Below are 23,164 nucleotides of genomic sequence, written 5' to 3'. Positions count from 1 at the left end.
CTGTGTGTGTGTGTGTCTGTGTGTGTGTGCGTGTGTGTGTGCGTGTGTGCGAGTGCTGGCTGTAACTCAACCCTAACATGGGAAGCTCCTCCAACATCTGACAACCATTACTGCTGTCAACACATACACACACACACACACACACTGCTGTAGTTTGCTGCGTCATTTTCAGCTTTATTGGACCAATAACAGAGCTGTCAATGCAACAAGCCTGCGGAGGTCAAAGGTCGACGGCCAGTGAACCACTGAATCAGTTACAGGTCCCCAGTACTTGCTGTTAGCAGGTCGTATCAAGTGTCTGATTGTCTTTGCAACAACTGTAAGAGCACAGAGTAAGACTACAACCACGTGAAAGAATGTGAAATTTTGTTTTTTGGGTTTTTTTTGCTAATTTCAGGTGTGGGTCCTACTTTTGCTCTCTGTTTCCTTTAGTTATTCCACAGGGAATCCCTATTTTTATTGGAATTTTTTCTGTATTGTTGTTATTGTTTTCCCACACACTTCATTAACTCGCAGTACCAACCGTAGCTCCCCCAGGGCTGAAAAAAAGGTGCAGTGACCCAGGTGGTTCCTCAAACGACCACGTGGGTCTGGCTCCAAAAGCAAATCAGTCCCCAAAGACTTTCATGTTTAAATCTCAAACTTTATAGCAGGCTGTTTGCAGGTCTCTATAGCTAACTTTCTCCTTCATAATAACTGTATGGTTTTTCTTTCCTTTGGGATGTGGCCACTTTGCTTGACTTTGGTGCTGTCTGACAAATAATATGGCCTTTGGTACTACTTAACAGTGTCCATAGAGTCACAGAGCTTTCTAACTCAACCTGGTAGCCTTTAGATGATAATGTAGCACTCCACCCTCTGATCTACAACAAATGAGGGGATGTCACAGTTTAGCTCACACCAAAGAGCTGGATCAAACTCTATTCAGCTTTTCATTGTAAACATTTTGAATTTTCATAAAGATTATGCTTCTGTGCCCATGCACTGGTGATGGTCTGTTCTGCATATGCAGATACAGAATCTGTTTTACAGAGACTTCTTCCGGTGGACAATTTGTAATCTAGTCTTGATCAATTGTAGACTTTGTGATAAGATGTGTCTGTGTTTGTACTTTAAATGCATATTTTTTTATTTTTAATCATTTCAGCTTCTATTCCCCTTTACCTCAGAGGAAAACATTTTTGCTTCGCCTACATGATAGCTTTTGTCACAGGTTACTTTTCAAAAGAGAGCACTTTGAGACTTCTAAACTCCAAACATAGCAGGAAATGTAATGCCTGGGTTCAGAAAGTTATATCAGTATAGATTAGTTTGTGAAATTGTCTTTGTTTGTTCTTGTTTGAATTTGATATTGTTATAAATGACACTATTCAAATGTCTTGAGGCATTGCAGCAGTTTATTGAAGCATATGCAAACATACATGAACAGACAGTATGACAAAAATAAAGTTTGTTCATTTTTAACTATCCTAAAAGTCAACATTTGGTATGACCGCCTTTATTCTCTAACATAGTATGAACTCTCTTCAGCAGCTTTCTTGTCATTTCTTTAAGTAGTCTTTAGCACTGGTTCTCCAGGTTTCTTGAAAGATTTTCAAAGCTCTTCTTTGGACGTTTCCTGCCTTTTGTTCAGTTCTCTGTGAAGATGATCCACCACTGCTTCAATGATGTTGAGGTCTGGGTCCTGATAGCGTTCTGTTGTGTCTCTCTATTCCAATGTACCTTTACTATATTTACAGAGTGTTTGAGAAATGTGTATTTAAACAAGGTTTTACTGCAGTGTGTTTGGGGTCACTGACATGTTGAAAGGTGAAGCCACTGCCATTCACATGCTACAAGGCATGTTGGATCAAAATCTGCATTCATAATATCATCAGTTATGACAACACTATCAGCTGTAATGCAGTCCAAACCATGACAGAGCCTCCACCGTGTTTTACTGACAGCTGCACACTGTATGCGTCCTCCCTACATACTGATAGCAATCTGAAGCAAAAAATCCAAAGTTGGCGTTATCGTCTGAAAATGGTCAGGTACAAGGATTTTCCCATTTGATACGACATCACTTTCTGCAGTAGATGGCGTTGATAACACTTCAAGTGTTTTCTAATATTAAAAAAAAGACAGATTTTACTTTTCTCACGCTCTTACCTTCTCTTAAAGTTAACTGTATGAGGTCTAGCCACTGATTTCGTAAAATGTAATCACACACACACACACACACACATCTACGAGCTTTTCACGGCTTTACTCGTGTTGACTTTTCATCTAAAAGGAATCTATCTTTTAGTATGGAGGATAAGAAGGGGGAAAGGAGAGGAGGAGAGGTGAGACGAGTCCAGGAGGGGAGCTGGAGAGAGAAGGAGGGATAGAGGAAGAGGAGGAGGTTGAAGTGTGCATAAGAAAGCAGCTCCTCCCTCCCGCTGTCTGCGGACCGGACGGCAGCAGCAGAAAAGCACCAATCAGCAGGAAAATCGCGTCTAATTTGGGATTTAACTCGAAGTGAATGAGCGAGTCTTCACCTGAGCACGGACCTGCGCTGCCCTCACTTCACTGTGCCCCCATACCCTCTGTGAACCGACCGACATGCTCTCTCTGGGGCTCGCCATGTCTCTGCTGGCCGTGTCCTGCGCGCTGTGGCCGGCTGCGGTCCGGGCGGCGTCCTGCGAGACGGTGCGGATCCCGCTGTGCCGGTCCATGCCCTGGAACATGACCAAGATGCCGAACCATCTCCACCACAGCACGCAGGACAACGCGGTGCTGGCCATCGAGCAGTTTGAGGGGCTGCTGGGTGAGTTACTGCCCCTCAGTGCCCTAATAAACTTTTTTTAATTGGGCAGTTAATTAAGTCATTGAAGAACCTGGTGTGTAATTAACTGACCGTAGAAGCAATCGCACAGTGGTTTTTCAGATTCTCATGAAAACATGTAAACGTTTTCCCCACAACTTTATTTTTAACTTACTGTTCACGATTTTTGATTTTTGAAGTCGCTAATAAGCAGTTAAACCGCTATTTTAGGGCACACAGATTAGTTAACAAGTCGGGCAAAGGCTGAAAGAACCTGGGATGACCTTTTTATCATCTGCACGTTGCCCTGACATTAACATAAACACCTGACCAATCATAACATCTCTGTAATGTTATTTGGCACATAACTCAGAAATGATGAAATTAAAGTAAGGAGGCTTTAATGTACATACAGAAAGTGGAGTGAAGAACAGACACTTGAATAGGTCACTTCTCTAAAATTACCAAGTGTTTTTTCCAGGGCCGTAATCATCATATATATTTGAGGGGACATATGCCCCCAATCAGATATATTCAAATTTCCAACCTTCCAATGTACTTATGGAAACCATAAAAATAATTTTTCTTCTGTGCAATAACAGATGATCACATCCCAAAATACTGATTAGTGAATGTTATCATGAACTAAATTGATGTCTTTATAATAATAATAATAATAATAATAATGATGATGATGGTTGTTGTTGTTGTTGTTGTTGTTATTATGTTATTATTATTATTATTATTATTAGTAGTAGTAGTAGTAGTAGTAGTATATGCACAGCAGTGGGTAGGTATAATCAGTGTCAAATGCTTTACTTTGCTTTATTTACCTTCTTTCTTCTTAAATATGCATGTAATTGGGATTCAGTAATATTTTTATATCAGCTGTTGACCACCTGACCCTCAGACTTAGATCTCTCACCCCCAGATGTTGACTAGTAATAAATGCTAATCAAATATAAACTAATAAAATACTAACTACTGCCAAGTATTCCCAGCAGATCTGCAGGAAAAATGTCAGGACGTTTTGTGGTGGAGCAGGGCTGGATCTGGTCTGATCACTGAAACCATCGCTTCACTTAGAGATTATGGAAACCTTTTTCTGCCTTTCTTTTTTGGCTGCTGTAGCAGTACTCTGTAATGGAGCAACCATATTTTGAACAGTTGGTCAGTGACAACCCACTTTCTGGTCTGACTGTAGCACTAATCCAAGACAGCACACATCAGAATTATAGCTGGCTACAGGAGGAGGAACCTGAGCATTTTCAGCCTCTTGGGTTCACATGAATTTGGTTACAAGAGCGTTCAAGATTCTGAAATGATCTCCGAGCTGTGGACGTTGTCCAGGAAAAACAGGAATTTCAATTGTTTCGCCGCAAGGGATGACATTCCATTTTTTTCTAATTAGCCAGCCAGTTGACCGTGAAGAATCATAGCATGAGTTGGTTTGAATACTGGAAATTGAATTCCTGGTATTTCCTAAAAAATTCTTGAAAAAAATCTGTTTCCATTTTCTGGGGAAAATACCTGCGGTATAATAAAGTTTGAAAATGAGCCCGTTTGGCATCATTTTTAACTGGTTGAGAAGCTTGTAGTACAAAAGACTGATTTTTAAACCAGTGCGTTAGTGTTCAAACTTGTGTACATGTATCTGGCATTTCTGTTGGAAACATCTTCGTAATTATGTATTATTTGCAGTTTTGAATAAGATGGTAGTCTAAATATTTTTATTCAACCAACAATGCATCTGAGGCAAAAGTCATTTTTCTAGTAAAGCTGTCAAACACTCATGGTTTTAACTAATCAGTCGGCTAAATTAATCCTTTTTCTGTTTTTCTTCCATATTCAGGGTATATAACTGAATGACCAAGGAGCACAAACAAAACAATACAACCACACTAATAGTGCAAAAACAATTCGTCTCTTTCCATTTTCTGTTTTATAACACTGTGAACAAAATGTTGGTCCATTTGCTTTGTAGGAAGAAACAAGACTTGTGAACATGTCACTTTAGACTGTGGGAACTTTTGATGGCCATGTTAGTTGTCTGGTAGTAAATTGTAGGCAAAAATAAAAATCAATCAGGAACATAATCAGTGGAGTAATTGACAGCAAGTTCTGACCCTGCTTAACCCTGCCTGGAGGCTTTCACTTTTCAAAAGTTTTAGCTTTGGCAGGCCGTGGAGTCAGCACACTTAGCAGGTAAGCTGACCTTAATGCCAGCAGACATCAGCTGGTCACCTATTGCATCCAATTGGCAAATTTTAGTCTTTAGACCTCTGACCTCATGTTTCTAAATATTAGAAGTTTGGCCGTCTGTACCGACAACACTCATTTACATATAGTTTTGAAAGTGCTGCGTTTTCTGAGCAGAAATCTTTTTTCAGAACTAGGAATAATGAGAACCTTGGAAAATGGCACAGAAGTTATTATTCATTTATTTATTTATTTTAAATGACCACCTTCTCTTCATTTTAAGCGCGGCTTGTTGAGCTATAAATCCTGAGCAAAACTGTAAAAACTGTAGGATTATGGGAGTTGTTGTTTTTTTTGTTTTTTTGGGGGGGTTTAAGATAAAGGGGTCTGTTAATTTTACTTAGATATAATAGGATGTATTCTTCCATTGAAGGGGACTGATATGATCCTTTGTTATTATTTCCAGACTCCATGAGAGTAGCTTTGTGTGGCTCAAAGTACAAAATAATCCTTATTCATTTTACACTTGAACGTCGGTGCAGTGCTTAAGTTCACGTAAAAACGCGCCCTACTAGCTTGCGTGCCTTTAAGGCTACTACTACTAATGATAATAATAATGATAACTGGAATAATTTAGCCACACATAATAACAGTTCAACTCCAAATCTAAAAGTCTCCCATCAAAGAGACTGTTTGCCTGATAAGTTAGCCCCACAGTGGAAATAAATAGGATTGGTTCCTTTTGCATATTAAAGAAAAAGTTATTCTTGATTCTTTGTCTTTTGAAATTGCCATGGTGCAATGCACAGTCTCACTACTTATTTCACTCATATATATTCTAGCAAGTCAGGTTAACAAAAAACGTTATTTTTATTGCAGGTGATTTTACATTGGTTTTGCATTATATGATTTAAAAGTAGTTCAACCACATGAAATGTTACAGTTTTACTGTAGCTGCTAATCAAGGCTAGTTAGCTCCTTAAAAAAAACAGCTTTAACTTTTTTCCCCTCATTATGATTTTATTTTTACTACCATTTGATGTATGTGGTAATTCAGTTAAGTAAAAATTTCTAATCCATCAGACCGATAAAATTAGGCAAATTAGATTTAGATAGTCTTTTCTCCTTCCACTCAAGTGGAATAGGTCATTATAGAGGTCAGTGGAAGTAGGATCGCCTCAGTCAAAATGCATGAAATTTACATTTATTAAGTAAACTGTAACAGGAACTGCCTCGGAGCATATCTGCGGATATCAAATATTACTATCTCTCTGTAGGATTTGGCAAGTAACATTGCTTTTTCAATCCTGCACGTTCTCTACACATGCCATCACTGTCTGGTTAAAAATAAACTAAACTAAATATGAGTTCTGATTAAAGGTTTGGGCAGGCTGCCACAGTTAGGTTTGGTTTGGTTACTTTGGCTGATCTCCTCCATCCATACTAACAGCAGTTTGAACCATAAATTCCAAACTTTCAGAGGGTACCTCTCTCCTGACCTACTCCTTACATATTAACTCCATAATTAAAATGTTTTGCTTCAAAGAGTCTTCATTACTCTACTATACCTGTTGCCACTGATTTCCAGTCCAGGCCTTGGGTAATTTTCCATACCTCAGTTTTTTTGCTCTGTTCCCTTTCCTTAAGGATGGGTTCTTGACAGCCACCCTTCTACTGAGACCGTTTCTGATGATGCCTCAAAGAGCCAAACAGTAGATCAGAGGTCCCCAATCCCAGTCCACGAGGGCCGGTGTCCCTGCAAGTTTTAGATGTGTCCTTGATCCATCACAGCTGATTTAAATGGATAAATTACCTTCTCAACATGTCTTGAAGTTCTCCAGAGGCCTGGTAATGAACTAATCATGTGATTCAGGTGTGTTGACCCAGGGTGAGATCTAAAACCTCCAGGGACACCGGCCCTCGTGGACTGGGATTGGGGACAACTGCAGTAGATGGATCAGTGGAAGGGTTCTCTCAGCTCTCAGGTTCTGTGTCAGGCTGGATTTCTTTTATTATTTATTTAAGAGATACTGTGTGTAAAATGTCACCACTAGATGTCAGTATATTGCAGTCAACTGAATTCTGTTTCAAGTGCTTAATTGAAGCTAAGGTAGCGGCTGTGGGACAGACAACTCGTGTGAGTGGTTGAGGATTTCCTGACCTTTTCTGTTAGTAAACGCTGCTTTCTTGCTGCTGTTAGTTGCTGTTAGCCTGTTGGATCCTTGCACACTTGGCGAATACACTGTCATCACGTGAGATTCCATTGACAAATAACTGTGACAACATCAGAATAAATAAGCCCGTTTATGCACATTTTCATGTGTTAGAGCCCCAACCTCTGTGTAGGTAATGAGACATGAGGTAAGGAGGTGGAAAGAGGATAGAGCAGTGGTGGAAGAGAAAAAGGTAGCCAATGTGCAAAGAAAATCTTTCAAAATATGCACTGGCTCAAGACTTTTTGTTTTTAGATGGATGGATGGATGGATGGATGGATGGATGGATAGATAGATAAAATAAATAAGAAGTTTCAGGAGCTGTACTTTATGGGCATTTTTCCTACTAATTGGTGTGTTAGCATACTAAAATTTGCTACCTTAAAATGGTGAATAAGATACCTTAAAATAGGGCTGTATAATAACGTCCTTGTTGTAAAAGCCAACCTTTTTCTTACTTCAAACCAGCAGTTTGACTTAAATTCTTTTATCCATTTCTACAACCATATTTTGAATTCTTTGCTAATGTAGATTTAAATTTGAAATATGTATACGTGTTCATTCTTATTTTTTCTCTAATCGGATCATTTCTCCCAGTCGTTTAACTTGTAATAAGCGACCGTTTCACATTTCCATGTGAGACAAGCATTGATAACTGCATATGTGGTCACATTCATCAGTAATCTTCACTATTTGAGGTTTCTGCAGTCTCATTTCCTGCCATATTAGTTCATGATTTATCCATGTCTGTCTTCAATAAATACATTTAGGTGCTGGCTGAACTTTGAGCTTGGCTGAGGTGGGCGGAATGAAGATTTTAAAAAGTGGTTAAAAAGGACTCTGCTTTAACCAGAAAAATGTCCTAATGAAAGAGCTCTGGGCCAAAAACCAGGAAGCAGTTTGAGGTCACAAGTTCAAGCTATTTCTGTGACTTCACTGTGAAGTGGTACAGCCAAACCTCAGACCCACTCTGCAATAAAAGCACTGATCCATCCTCTACCCAGTGCTAAACTCTTTCTGGTCTCATCCTGTTTGAAACATGCAGCAGGATGGCAGATGGTACAAGTCCAGTGTTTGTTCAGCCAGGGGTCCCTGAATGCACCATGTCTTCACTGACATGAAGAAGACATGAGTCTATCTAGAGGGCTCAAATTAAGTGAGCTGAGACTGAACAACCGTCCTTAAATATTTCTACAACAAGTGTGGATATGAAAGCTTCTTGGTCATAGCATGTAACGTAATTCTGAAATACCATTTAAAAGGTGAAGAACAACCTCTCTGTCTTCCTTTTCTCACCCCAACCGGTCGTGCCCAGGGCTGGACTGGGACAAAAACTCGGCCCGGGCATTTTGACTAGAGACCGGCCCACCAGGTATTATAGGAAAAGCCATAAAGCCTTTGAATGAAAACAAACGCTGTGGTGACAGTGATGTACAGTCTTGTTGGCATATGTATGATTTCTATACATTTTACGTCAGATAAAAACTTTGGTTGAAAGATTCAGATAATTATTTAATAAAAGCTAGAAATTTTAAACAAGAATAAGAAAGAAAAGTATTTCTTTGTGCCCCCCTTTCCCTGTTAATGCCCTTCCTGGCCCCCTGGCAAAACTTTGCTAGACCCGCCCCTCCACAGTTACCAGCTGTCAGCTACATAGAAAAGGATCCTGGTGTTATTTGTCTCTCAGAAACAGTTCATAACTTCCCTTCAACTCATTCATGTCACCTAAAAGGTAAACCTGTTTCTCCATCACCTGTTCAGCTCTGATGATTCAGTAAGGACATCTCCTGGTTTCATCTTCATGTTTCCCTCTCACCACATATCCAAACTGATATCATGACCAGCAGCTTTACAGCTGTGGCTCCAGCAAACATCAACTGATACTAGAAATTAATATTAAATAAATTCTAACAACAGCTGATCAAGCTTAAACGTGCTGCTGTTGTTTAGCGCGACATCCGCTGGTTTCCTCTTTCTAGTGCAAAGTGGGCGATAAACAAACAAGAAAAAAGCCGATCAGCTGATCATTGATCAGTTTCATGATTGAAGTAGCAAAAGGAGAGGGAGGGGGAGAGAATGAGAGAAGAAGAAACAGCTGTACAGCGTAAAGACGCAGAATAACTCCAGCTTTGTCTTTTTCCATTGTAGCTGAAGTACGGGACAAACTGTGTTCCTTTTCAGCTCAATACGAAACGCATAATATTTTCTCTGAATGCAGGACAATTCTGTTTTTTACAGGACCGTTGGCAACTCTACTAACTAACCTTACAAATAAAATAAAGTTCACTATCAGTAACATCATAGCACCCACCCAGCTGTATAGAAACTCTAAAATGCTAGGTAGTAGTACGAGTTATTGTACTAACTAACTCACTATTAGTGAAAAGTGTGGAAGGTCACTTTATTAATGGGTCTGTTTGAAATGGAGCAGCGAGCTTTTGGATGCCCTCATCTTTCTCCAGAGTAGGAGTCACAGTAGCTTCCAGTCAGCATCACCAATGACTTGTGTTGCTACCACATGGATTTAAAAAGAAAATAAAAAAGATATTTCCAGGATGGACACCATTTGCTAAAAAAAATGTCTGTTTTTTTTTAATGCTTGCAGGTGTACATAACATATTTTCCTAAGTGCTCCAATTTGTCCTCATTATTTATTTATTTTAACCATATAAGATATTGTGTAACTTTCTTGAGTAACATTGCATATTTGCTGTGTTAGACATATGGGCTGTAATCCATAAATATTGTGACTAAAGCTGCCTCTAGCAAAACATCTGTATTTAGAGCTATTTGCAGCTATTTTTATTGCAAAAAGACATCTTTCCACAGATTCTGCCTTTATATACAAATCCATGGAAAAATGTCTTTATACCACTTGATTGCTTGGACGCTCTGTTAACAAAAGTATTGAGTTTATGGAGGGAGGGTGTTGGGTGTACATGGAACTCATATACACAGAGTGAGAGTGGGGAACTACACTGACCTTATTTTACCTGGGAAAATCACAAGTTCTACTTAAAACAGTACAATGGCTTAAGAGTTCACACCAGGTGTACATGATACACCTGGTGTGGGCGGGGGAGTGACTCCAGGGCGGGTGGACTAAATTCAATAGCTGCCACCCCACTGATTTTTATTTTGTCATTTCAGCAGCTCATCATTTATGCTCTCTAGTGAAATTGCACATATAACCTGTGTTTCCCTTCTTCCTCAAGGTACTGGTTGCAGTCCGGATTTGCTCTTTTTCCTATGTGCCATGTACGCGCCAATCTGTACTATTGACTTCCAGCATGAGCCAATCAAGCCCTGTAAGGCAGTGTGCGAGCGGGCGAAGCTCGGCTGTGAGCCGGTGATGAAGCGTTACAACCACAGCTGGCCCGACAACCTGGCCTGCAGCGAGCTGCCACTCTATGACCGTGGAGTCTGCATCTCTCCTGAGGCCATCGTCAAGGCAGACGGACCAGGTACACTCATTCGTTTGTATTATTGCTGTTATATGTGTGGCTGCCAATTTTGACCTGAGACAGCCTAATTCTGGAAATTGTTCTTATGTTTCTGTGTTTTGTTTTGTTTTGTTTTGGGGGTTTTTGTTTTTGTTTCACCATCACAAAATGATGTTGACGTTGACAAAGATTATTAAAAAAATCTTTTAAAAAAAGCACAAAATCCAAAGAGGGGGAAAAAATATTAAGCGAGTAATCACCATTTTTATAACTAATAAGACTTATTTCCAATGCTAATGTTCATGCTGGTACTTGAAGGATGTCCTTCATTTAAAAGTACAAGAGACAGTAAAAGGATGGTTACAGGAAGCTGTTCAGTGACTCTGGTTGAAGTGCAGAAACATTAAAAACATCATAAACAACATAAAAAACTTTAAAATCAGCTCCTTTTTAGAGGTCCTGAATGAAGGTGTGAGTGAGCATGACCAAATGATTGATTCAAATTTAAAATGTAATCTTTATTGAGCTTTTTGGACAGTTAACATCAGCTTGTGAACAAAAAGTTCATAAGATGATTATTTGAAGCCAGACACTGTTTAATTCATGTATTTGACCACTGGAGGCGCTAAGTAAAATGTACCAGGCTCTAAACTCTTACTAATACCACATACCAGTGTCTGTCAGCATGTCCAAAGACTGTGAAAGATGGATGTAGCTACAGTAACATGAGCCCCTGATTGCTTCTGCCATTGCCTTTTTGGTATTTTGAGACCAGATGTGATAAGAAAGGGGTGACTTTGATAATCCTGCCTTTCCCACACTTAGAATGACCAAAATTACAAAGTGGACATGACGTTTTATTCGATATCACTCAGAATGAGAGACTCAAACCATAAACTCAGAAAAGTGTTCATACAGGTCAGGGCTGATGCCAATTTTCCTGCAGATTTCTAAAACACCACAATGGTCGACCCTTGTAGAAAAGAAGACAGATTTAAGTTGGTTTGCATTGGTTTCTATTTTTCAGACCTGAAAGCTACATCCATCTTTCATAGTGTCTGTAGTAATGAAAGGACCATCTGCATTGGAAGGTTAGCCTTTTTCACCAAAGATATTCTGAGTGTCTCCTCAGAATACAGATATTGCTTCACTATTGAGATTTTTCTGAATCAAAAAGAGCAAATATTTTTCTTTGTGAAGACAAAGAGGGAGCTTGTTCACGTGATGGCCCTTCATTGCTATTAAACACAAACGTGCACTTTCTAAAACATTTTTCAGTCTCACTGATTTGTTGCATTTGAGTTTAATTTAAAACATTGGGTTTTCATTATTTAACATAGTTTCAGGATATTTTTAGGAATTCTGTCAATTTCAACACAACTTTTGATTTTGAATGTGTAATTAAGTAACAAAATGACTCTGCAGATTAGTCACATAAGTGCCATAAAGAGCAGCTATGTTCCATGACCAGCAGATGTGCCTGGTTCTGCTGGAGGTTTCTTTCTGATAAAAGGGAGTTTTGTCTTCTACTGTCACCAAAGTGTTTGTTCATAAGGGGTTCATCTGATTGTTGGGGTTTCTCCATGTTATTGTAGGTTTACAATAGTACAATATATATACATTGGCAATAACCATAGCAAAGGTGATCCACATAAATAATACCATGTATGATATCTTTAAGAGTGAATTATGACAACATGAAAATGACTCGTACTCCAGTTCTTGCATAGTAAAACCAGTGACATCTTAAATGGTATGAACTGCACTCTTTCTTTTTTTTCCTCCCGAGAGTCTCAACATGGAGGCTAACTCCGACGAGGATCGCTCACTGCAATTTTTAGTATATATCAGTGTTTTCTATCATGCTATACTACTCTCAGCAGTTTGTTTCTGCTCCCTCTCAGATAACATGAGTCATTCCCTGTCCAACTTCACTCCCACAAAGAGCTCCTTGATACAGGAGGCCCACTCATTTTACACTCAATAAAACCCTCACTGTCCTCTGCTCCTTCAAACAGATCCAGGACCAGCAGGTCCAGAAAAAATCTTCATCTCAATCCCCTTGACCTCCATAACGATACACCCACATATCTCTGTTCTGCCCCAGCTTGGCTTGGCTCAGCGGGGCTTTGGGATTTTCCCTTGGTGTAATTTGTTGGTTTGCTGAGGCTCTGTCGGGGTGAATCATTTAAGTCATTCCAGTGATTTTCTGTGGGACTCTGGTCTGCATGTTGCTTTACAGAAGTATGTCTACAACTAGAAGCAGCTGCAGTTTGTCAGTGTATTGAAACACCAGCTCACAACCCCAGTTACCTTTGCACGCCTAGAGGTTCATGGATGCATGAGAACAGAGACTTGTACCATAAAGCTAATTCCCAGGTCATTATCAGTGTATTATGCTTTTCCCGTGATTGGATGCCACCCCACATAGCTCTTTTCCCTATCCTCTATTGTTTTTTGGGTAGAGCTGCACATAAAGTGGTGTGGAAAGGTATTTGCCCCCTTCCAGATTTTTTTTTGTATGTTTGTCACACTTAAATGTTTCAGATCATCAAACACATTTAGATATTAGACAATGATGACACAAGAAAGCACAAAATGCAGTTTCTAAATTAAGGTGTTTATTATTAATGTGAAAAAGTGTGCAGCAGCAACTCATCCAAGAGGTCACAGAAGACCCCAGAACAGCATCCAAAGACCTGCAGGCCTCACTTGTCTCAGTAAATGTCAGCGTTCATGATTCCACCATAAGATAGAGACTGGGCAAAAATTGCTTGTGTGGGAGAGTTCCAAGACAAAAGCCACTGCTGAGCAAAGGAGCTTGTCTCAGCTATGCCAGAAAACATCTTGAGAAATTCCTCTGTGGACTGACGAGACAAAAGTTGAACTTTTTGGAAGGTGTCTGTCCCATTACATCTGGCGTAAAAAAGTAACAGAGCATTTCAGAAAAGGAACAACTTACCAACAGTAAAATTTGGTGGTCATGGTGTGATGGTCTGAGGCTGTTTTGCTGCCTCAGGACTTGGTAGACTTGTTGTGGTAAATAAAACAATGCCGTCTACCAAAACATCCTAAAGGAGCAGAAGGTCCACCTCTGAATGGCTTAAGAAACACAAAATTAAGATTATGGAGTGGCCTAGTCAATGTCTTGACCTGAATCTGATTGAGATTCTGTGACGTGACCTTAAAAAGGTGGTTCATATAGACTTATATAGATGTAGCACAGCAGCCGCCAGGGTGGCAAACTGTAAACCTACAAAATTGGTAACTGCAATACATATCTCTGTATTGGCAATTGTCTGGCCAATCTGGCTAAGGCATTCAGGCAGTTTTTAAGTCTGATCTCTTTAAGTTCACCTCTTCCAGAGCAGTTAAATGCCACACCACAGGCTAATGTGCTAATCTGCCATAATGATCTAGTTTTTACAATATCAGGGGGAAAAGGAGGAAAAAAATGACTGGCCTATTAACCTTGTTGGGTTTTTTTGTTTGTTTGTTTGTTTGTTTGGGGGGGGGGTGCAGAAACCCTGCAGATAGAAAGTTATTGTAGCATCTCAGATCTGTATTAAGAACCTGGCTTATCGATACAGATGCCAAGGCTAAAGCCTGTTTTTACAGAGCAACTTTGGAAGTTTCTGAAAAATTGACGTTTTCCACAGTTGCTCTTTCTGATGAGATAGATGAATGAAATGGATGAAAATATTCAGTTTGGTTTATAGAAGGGTGCTGCCTGTATGTACCTTGCAGGAGGCAGCATTTATAAATAAAAAATGATAATAATAAAGAAATCCGAAGTCCCACATATCTCCAAAGTTAATTTTCCCTCCTTCTGGACCTTTTCCCACAACCTCCAGGACGGTCTAACCATCCATTTTGCCCAGGTCCAGATCACAATGGTAACAGTGATCACAAGCTTCTTGTTGAAAATATTTTTCTGGTCAGGTGGGACGCAAATTTCCAGCCTCTTCTTCCAGTTGAATATCACTACAAAACCCCCTACTTGAAGCAACCTCTACTGGCTCCTTTCTGTGTAAAGGGAGGAAGTTTCGCTTTACACATGTAACAGATGTCTGACTCAAAGGGTAAGCAAAACAAACTGAGGGCTATTCACTTTAGTCGACGGTGCCTTGGTTAAAAGGTTAAGGCTTGAGGATATATGCAATGCTGTTGGTATTCATACACTATAAATAATGTTGCTCTTGGAACTTTTATTGCAACTGACTAATCACATTGTGGTGATGTCATAGCTTTGCAACTAGGCAAAAAAGACCAAAATCTACTCCCACAACAGCTTCAGAAAGTCGACGAGAGCCGATAATGTGCAACAAAGTCTGTGTAGGAAGCGGACTGAGATGGACATTCAAACTGCAGTTCATGTCATGTGACAACCAATGGGGTAATGATGACTTAGGTTTGGGTATAAAGTTGTCGTCGTCATAATAATAGTTGTTGTTATTTTCATTGTTTTTACAATTTCTATTTTTTTTTTCAGTTTCATAAAAATATACTTTTGTGAAAAGGTTCATTTTTATCCAAACTGTCTTTCAGTGCTTTCTCAAAAGCTTTTGAAAGTAAACTTCCCCTGTTGGTTCTGAAGCAACATTAACAAAATTATGATGCTGCTAAAACACACACACAAAAGGAAAAACTCCCTTTTAACAGAAAGAAACCTCTCTGTTAGGCAGAATGAGGCTCAGGCCTGCTTGGGTGTGAAGTAGTGAATATCAAAGTCATAATGACTGTTCTGTGCAGTTTGTGCATTACTGACACTGCGCAATGATCCACCTGTTTGAGTTGTATTCCAATAAGACCACCATTTTTAATCACGAACCAAAAGAACAAGTTTCTTTCATTTCTGACTGCCATCTTTCTGATCCATAGATCCATACCACCAGGACCCAGCCAGGTGTAACCCAGGTAAGGCTAAACCTTAACATTTCCATTTTCTTAACATGGTCTGTATGTAAAATATCTTCCAGGGCCTAAAAAGCAAAGCCTTAAGCCTACAGGATGCAGTAGGGGGCAACACCTGAGGGTTGCAAAAAAAAAAAAAACTTCTAGTCTTATGAAATCTGTGAAAATGACCCTTATATCTGTAAACACTTGGGTTTTGGGGCTCACAGTCTCATTCTGGGTCATTATTGAATAAAATCTTTACTAAATGTTATAATTGTTTTTTTTCATTCATCATGTCAGAAGGATTATTCCATCCAGCATTATCCAGGATATGATCATTAATCAATGACTGGTTGTGTTAAAATAAAACTGACCTTGAGGCCTCACAACCAGATTACACCAAACGGTGGTGTGTGTGTGTGTGTGTGTGTGTGTGTGTGTGTGTGTGTGTGTGTGTATTTATTTGGATGTGGAAACAACTGCATTTTTTTTCTGACCACTGGACTACCCGATGTCAGTAGTTGTCAAACGTTTTCTGCCGCACCTCAGAAGCTGGAAAGTCTGACACACCAATTTTAAAATTAGTTCAACATGGGTAAAAGGTCAGCACAATGGGATCTAGATCTCTGTGTCCCACCCCAAAAGTTTGAAAACCACTGGTATGAATTAACTATGAACCTGTTAAAATACTTTACTAAAAAGCGTGTCTTTCCTGGGTTTGATTCCCCTGACAGAATCCAGTCCAGACTTCCCAATGGACTCAAACAACCTTCACTGCAGAGGACCAGATGGAGGTAACTTCTGTCTAATGTCCGACCTTTGGTGTAGTTTACATCATTCTACACCAGTGGTATTGATAATATTTATATTTGGCCCTGAGTGTAGCTTAATAGTTACAGTCAGACCACATTTGGCCAATTGGAAGTATAAAAATGGGTAACATGAGGCAACAGCTATGCTGAGTGCTGTCCAAATGGCCACGAAAGTAAACAAATTTGAATGTGTCATATCAGTCCATGTTTTAAGAACAACCAAATTCATAGATGCCCTCAGACAAGCAACAATCTTGAGTGGATTTAAACTTGCAACGATGATCTTTCTTGGCTCACTCAAACGTGGCATTGCAAATTTAACTGGGAAATGTGGATTTTTAAGATGGAGCTTGGAAGAAACTTTCCTTTGTCAGTGCTTATTTGAAAAGTTGTAATTTGTGTGTCCATAGATAGATGCAGATGTAAGTCAGTCAGAATGAATATGAGAACCTATGAGAAGAACAACTACAACTATGGTGAGTCATCTGAAGTTTTTGTTTAAAGTATTATTTTTATTTTCTTTTTTACACTTAATGTAAATGCATAATTTATTTGAGGTCACATTTTCACATATATGTGTGTATAATTTTACTGAGATACAAGTCAGATAGGATGCTCTGAGATGATTTTGGGATCTTGTTTTTCATGTTTAGTACCTGGAAAAGCCTATATTATGGAGAGAGAGTGTCATTTGTTGTTCAGCTTTCATCAGGTGGCTAATCTTGTATCATATTTGATGCTCAGATCCTATTGGTGACACTAATAATGAACCAGTGTCTTTAAAGTAATGTGATCTGAGTAATCCCATTGTTCCTTTTCACAAGTCTGTAAAATCAGTACTTGACTTGCTTTATACCTTAACCGCAAGAAGGTTTTTAACAACCTCGTACACAGATATTTTCTCCCTGAATATAAAACTAAAACAATTCTGTGCTCCAACTAGAAATAAATTGGAGACAAAAATGCTTGAGGCCAGAAAGGCTTTTCCTGATGAATACAGCACGCAGGCTTGATTTGGCAAATCCAGCAGAGATTTCCATGTGGTCCTCACTAATGCTTTTGGCCACAAAATCCATTTGGGAAAGCTTTTAGATTTTTATTTTTTTCCAAGCAATCATTAAACAAGAGCCCACTTTCAAAATCGTCCGATATAATTGAAACAGAGGAGTTTAGTAAACCTGGTAGCATGCCAGAGTGCACAAGGTGGTCTTTATAAATCTTACTGCTTGCATTCTCCCTTTGCTAATTAACACTGATTCTGATATTACACTGGAATCCAACCTGCCGTGCTGGTTCTGCTTACTTCTCATCCATCTGTGTAGCTTCCATTTCCTCGTTTAGTGGCCTTCTTCTTCTTCTTCTTCTTCTTCTTCTTCTTCTTCTTCTTCTTCTTCTTCTTCTTCCTTTTTTTTTTTTTTTTTTTTTTTTCTTTTTTTTTTGCTTTACAGTGATGTCTGTTTTTCTGCGTTAGTTGCATTCTTTGGTATGTTAACCCTGAGACTTCTGCATAGGTTTGTTTTTGTTAGGATGACAGTTTAGCAAATTCCGTGCTCTGGGCTGGTGCTGCTGGATGATTAATATATACTTTTTTTTTTTTTTTTTACTTTTGAAGTAACGGGTTTGTAATCAGTAAGTCTAATAAACACGTTTTAATTGTGAAAAATAGGCCACAGGGCTTTTTCGAAGATCAGTTTCTTGACTGTCTCCCTATTAGCCTCATGTGTCAGCGCTTGAGATTTTCTAATGTGAGCATGTCAAGTCTTTTTTTAAAAACTAAAATGCACAACAGAAAAGTTGGGAACTTATATATCATCAACATGCAAACACCACATATGTTGCATACTACATGCCAGTTGGAGTCCTGGTCATGTTAGCCCCTGATATATAATATTAAATGTATCTTTAATAGCTTTGTAACGTTTAGGTCAACTTACCCAAGTCATAGCTAGCTGTCTAACTGCCCTGAGCTGGTTATTTGTTTAGAAAGTGCATATATCAGTTTTATATCTTTTGATTTGTACCATTATATGACTGTCTCCACTTGCATTTTGCTAGTGATAATGTTAGCAAAAATGATACAGTTAGCTAGCTAGCTATAACTTGGCCAGATTTGTACAGTGTAGCTATATTCCAATGTAAGATGGGTTGCAGTTGCTTTGATGCTAGTATTACAGTAGCTAACATTAGCCAACATTAGGCAGAAAAACGATAGCTCAGCATTAGCATTGATATCCAAAGTCAAACTACCCTCCATGACTCAAGTTCCCCGCAGTTTAATTTTTTTTTCAGGCATACAGGCTTCATTAGTCAGTGTTTGAGTTTCTTGCTTGCTGACTTGGACAAATTGCTCAATGCCATTAGCTTCCTTACCCACGCTGTGCTGTCCAGTAAAGTTTTCACTAGTAAAATGTGGTATGCATGTGTTTAATAAGGTCTGGTACCAGGCCAAGAAAAATTAAATAATGATTCACACTTAAACCAGGAATTTAAAAAAACATAACAAAAGGGTGTGTTTTTATGGGTTGGTGCGCATTGGTAAGAGGAATTTCTGAATATCTCATATTCAGTTTCCATGCTGGTGCCTTTGTTCTGCAGTGATCAGAGCAAGGGTCAAGGACGTGAGGAATCGCGGTCTGGAGCCCACTGCTGTGGTGGACGTGAAGGAGGTGATCAAGTCTTCTCTGGTCAACATTCCCAAGATGACGCTGACACTCTACTACTCATCCTCCTGCCTGTGTCCTAAGCTGACTCCTGGAGAAGATTACATCATTATGGGCTACGAGGACGGTGAAACCTCAAAGTATGGGCAGTGGAAGATATAACTGATAATATAGTTATTGACAAGAAGAAGTTGGTAAGATAGAAGTCCAGAACTTGTTGAGACTGGGCCCGTGCTTTATCTAGAGAAAAATCTCACTCGTAGAACCAGTATGCTGTCAGACTTTCTGAGACAGCTTCCGATTGCCCCTTTGCTCTGCAGGGTGCTATTGTGATAAATTATTGATCAGAGCCAAATGTTACTTTTTTCCTTTTTTAAAAAAAAGTCGTATTTTAGTTTCTTCTTTTGCTGGCTGTTAAACTATGCCAAACATTGTTAAAATTTTGTCTTTGCAGGTTGCTCCTGATTGACAGGTCCATTGCTCAGAAGTGGAAGGATAGAATTGGCAGGAAGGTCAAGGTGCGTAGTTAAATATACCTGATTTTGGTTCTGGGTTAAAATAGAAAGTCTCTAGTGCTGACTGGTTTCAGACCCTTTGCTCTCAACTCTTTTCTTTTTTTTTTCCCATCTTCTGCCAACTATGAGCAAATTACTACTCAGGCAAAACTGAGTCAGCAATTTAAAATAAATTATCAGTTTTCTTTGGAGTAGGCTTGCAGCTCTTGTTTTCTCACACTCTGAAGATTTGGCATTGTGACTGTGGTGAAACACGCGCCCATCATTGTCATTGCACATGGCAGCGTGCACCGAAACTGCTCAGCGCACTGTAGTGTTGTTAATGTTTGAAATGTACCAGAGCAGGAGCATCGGGATTCCCCAGAGACTTAGAGGGAGATTTCAACAGCTGGAAAAACTGAACAGCTCTGCTGAAACCTTTTAAAAAGAAAGATTCATGTTTTGCTTTGTTTTCTGTTTTTACTACCTTTTTTGTTTTCTTTGAACGTGTATCATTTAGGGGAAGATTGCAGCAAGTCAGTCGCCATAGGCTTGAGCATAAATGATTACAATGCTGTCACACTTTGCGATCAGTGACTAATACATTGATGGTAGTAGCCTCTCTAGAAAAGTAACATTGAAAGCGATAGTGATCAATCCAATGGTGAAGAGCAGCAACCAAGGATCTTTATTAGGGATTGTATTTTTAGTTGATTATTGTCTCCAAAGATGGGGCTGATCATCATTTCACTTTTCTGTCTTTCCTTCTGTCCAGAGATGGAACCAGATGCTGCACAGGAAAATTCAGAGTCGCCACTGAGATCTTCTGACTTTGTGTGCGTGTGACCGTGTGTGTGTAGATATTGCACTATTACAGGCTGTTGTAGCTGAATGTAGTTCATCTCTTCATCTGCCACTGTTTGAAGTCCGTTTTGTCATTTACTTCCTTTGCACAAACATCAATTAGTGTGTGTGTGTGTGTGTGTGTGTGTGTGTGTGTGTGTGTGTGTGTGTGTGTGTACACCTAAAGCACTCAGTTAAGAGGGAGGAGCTTAAAATTGCGTGCAGCCATGTACTTTTATTTTTTATTTTTTTCCCCCTGCGGTGGCTGTGTTGCCTACACAGCTCCTCTTCATGGTTACAGTTTTTATTAATCCTGGATGTTGGCCATGTTACCATGGTGATGGGATGGACGACATTTGAATGATACAAAAGCCATTTGGACTTGGACATTTTGAATACATCTGTAGCCATGACCTGCCTTCCACTGAGCTCCTAAGAAAATGAAACGTGGATATCTATGCTTTGTTCAGACAGCAGTGTGAGTAGAAAGCAGCAGAAACTTGTTTTCCTGAATATCATTAGATCCAGTTATCGATGGATTACTGAATGGGCCTCATGAGCACAGGTCACAGCCTTCTGTTTTGGCAAATTCCAACTTTAAAATCTGCAAAGAGCTTCAAAACAGTCACATAGATGTGTAAAAAGACAGTAAATGACTGCAAAGATATGGATAACAAGTTGAAGACTAACAACCATATAAAGAGATACAAATTATCAAAACTCTGTGTGGCACTGTTTTAAATAAAAGAAAAGCCCTTTTTAAAATTGCCTGTAAAATTCACATTTTGCAAATTTGTTAGACATGAATAACAAATTTTTAAACATTTTGTAAAGCTTTTTATAACCTTTTTTTTAAAGCAGTTGTACGTAAAGAATAAAACCAAAAATCTTACTGCTTTGATATGGCATTCAGTATTATGATTTCTTGTAGGCTGATGGTTTACGTGGGCATTATGGGGGTGGGGGGCAGATGTAGGACATCAGTTCCATTATGCTTTTGTTTAACAAATGTTTATTCTCCCCTCAAATCTGACCAGCAAACATATTCTAACATGAATTTACTGTTTTGGTACCTGTTAAAAATTAGTACTATATTTGTGCGACCCACACCGTGACCAATAAAGACTTTTTTTTTTTTCCTCTTCCTCTTCTAATTTTAAATAGAAGAGGAATGTGACCGTAACTTAAAGAGGGACTTCACCCCAAAATAAAATGTAATCCACCATATCACCATGCATAAGGATGCCTGCGTCTGCTCGTGACAGGATGTAAACGCTGATGGCGTCACCCTCGGCTGAACTGTAGTGTTGGTAGTGTCAATGTTTCTATGGCTGATATATCCAAAACTGGACGTTCTGCACCAAAAATATTGATACATTTACATGCACATCTCAATACATGGGAAAGCCAACTGTGGGCCATAAAACTGCAGGTCTTTTTTTTATATTTGCAAGTGGTCTTTCATCATTTGACTAAAAAAAATTATCAATATGTGATAAATTCATAAAATGACAGTCGCGAGTCAGAAAACACACACGATGGCAGACAAAAAGTCCTTAAATGTGTGCTTGTTACATTTCTCTTAAATTCGGTAATATTAATCTGTATTACATGGATCCTGTATTGGTACATATCTCTTGTGGAGCACAAAAGCCCCACCAACATTATGTCCAAACCTATTTATGAAGGGCAGCCAATCAGAAGAAGGTGATCTTGAATGGCATGCGAAGGGAGCTAAAATAGACTGCACTGTTTTAAGGCCAAGAAAAATAAAGATTATCTTGAGCTGAGAATCATCCAAAGCTAACTGAGTAGAATCCAAAAATATAATTAAAAAAAAATCATGTTGGAAATGTTAGAAAACTGAATGGTTAACCAGTTTTAACAGTTCTCGTTTAAAATTGTAGGTAGATATTAAAAAAAGGGACTTTGTAACACGTTATTTTTGTTGTGACTAAACTCTAGGCTTTTATTGGAGTTATCTGTGGACGCAGCCATTGACTTTGTGCAAGAGGCAAAGTAAAAACGTATTCCCATTATGATATTCAAGTACTATATACTGACATGTAGCACACATGAAGTGCATTACCTTGACAGAATGTGCTGTTGGGTTGGCCACAAAATCTGGGGAATGGATATAATGATGATGAAGCATATAAAATAATGGCTTTTGCACAGATTGACAATAAAAATACTCTACTGTTGGTTGTGTGACCAAGGTAAGTTGGCGTCATTTGCCTTAAGCATTCCCTTTTGTGTGTGTGTTTTGTGGTTTTCTTCTCAGAGGAATGGCAGGCTTTGCAGACTTTGGCAGACTTTTCCTTGGATGTTAATCTCTTACATCTGAAAAATGTATGAGCATCACCTCTACTTTTAAAGTCATTTGAAAAACTTTTTTTTGTTGTTGTTGTCACAGCAGCCATCCAAACTGTTACCATTTCCACCTGTGCTGTCCCTACTCTGACAGATGTGATCAGAGCAAAGTCTTTTTCTTTTCTTTTTTTAATTGAACTGCAATTCGCTGCTGCTGCTGCTGTCTGAACACAGCCTCAGATAAACGGTATTCTCATTATCGCACAGTAACCCTGTTCATGTAAACACACTAACACTCAGTGCCACACTACTCTGTACTAACACCCTGATATGTTGAATTCTGGACTTCTTGTAGCAGTGTGAACCATTAAACATGATTTAGACAAGATAAGCTGGAGTGTGTCTGTTTTTGTTTTTTTGTTTTAACCCTGGAGAACCAATGGGGTCAGAGCCGACCCCATGGGTTCTCCAGGGTTAAAAATCGGCCTTAAAATTGAGGCTGA

General features: G+C 39.1%; 1 protein-coding gene across 1 annotated transcript; it reads left to right on the top strand.

The window, feature by feature from the left end:
- The first annotated feature begins 2,373 nt into the window (after window positions 1–2,373).
- On the top strand, window positions 2,374–23,077 carry frzb (frizzled related protein). Its single transcript, XM_084908170.1, has 8 exons — window positions 2,374–2,791; window positions 10,416–10,664; window positions 15,525–15,560; window positions 16,274–16,333; window positions 16,762–16,827; window positions 18,947–19,151; window positions 19,466–19,529; window positions 20,281–23,077. The coding sequence occupies exons 1-8, from the start codon at window positions 2,587–2,589 to the stop codon at window positions 20,323–20,325; spliced, it is 930 nt and encodes a 309-aa protein (XP_084764296.1). The 5' UTR covers window positions 2,374–2,586; the 3' UTR covers window positions 20,326–23,077.
- Window positions 23,078–23,164: the final 87 nt, after the last annotated feature.

This window comes from Perissodus microlepis, chromosome 16 (assembly GCF_051167445.1).
Source record: "Perissodus microlepis isolate ML-2025 ecotype Zambia chromosome 16, ASM5116744v1, whole genome shotgun sequence".
NCBI classification, from domain to species: domain Eukaryota; kingdom Metazoa; phylum Chordata; class Actinopteri; order Cichliformes; family Cichlidae; genus Perissodus; species Perissodus microlepis.
Note: the sequence above shows the minus strand (reverse complement) of the source record. Positions and strands in the feature narration are given on the sequence as shown.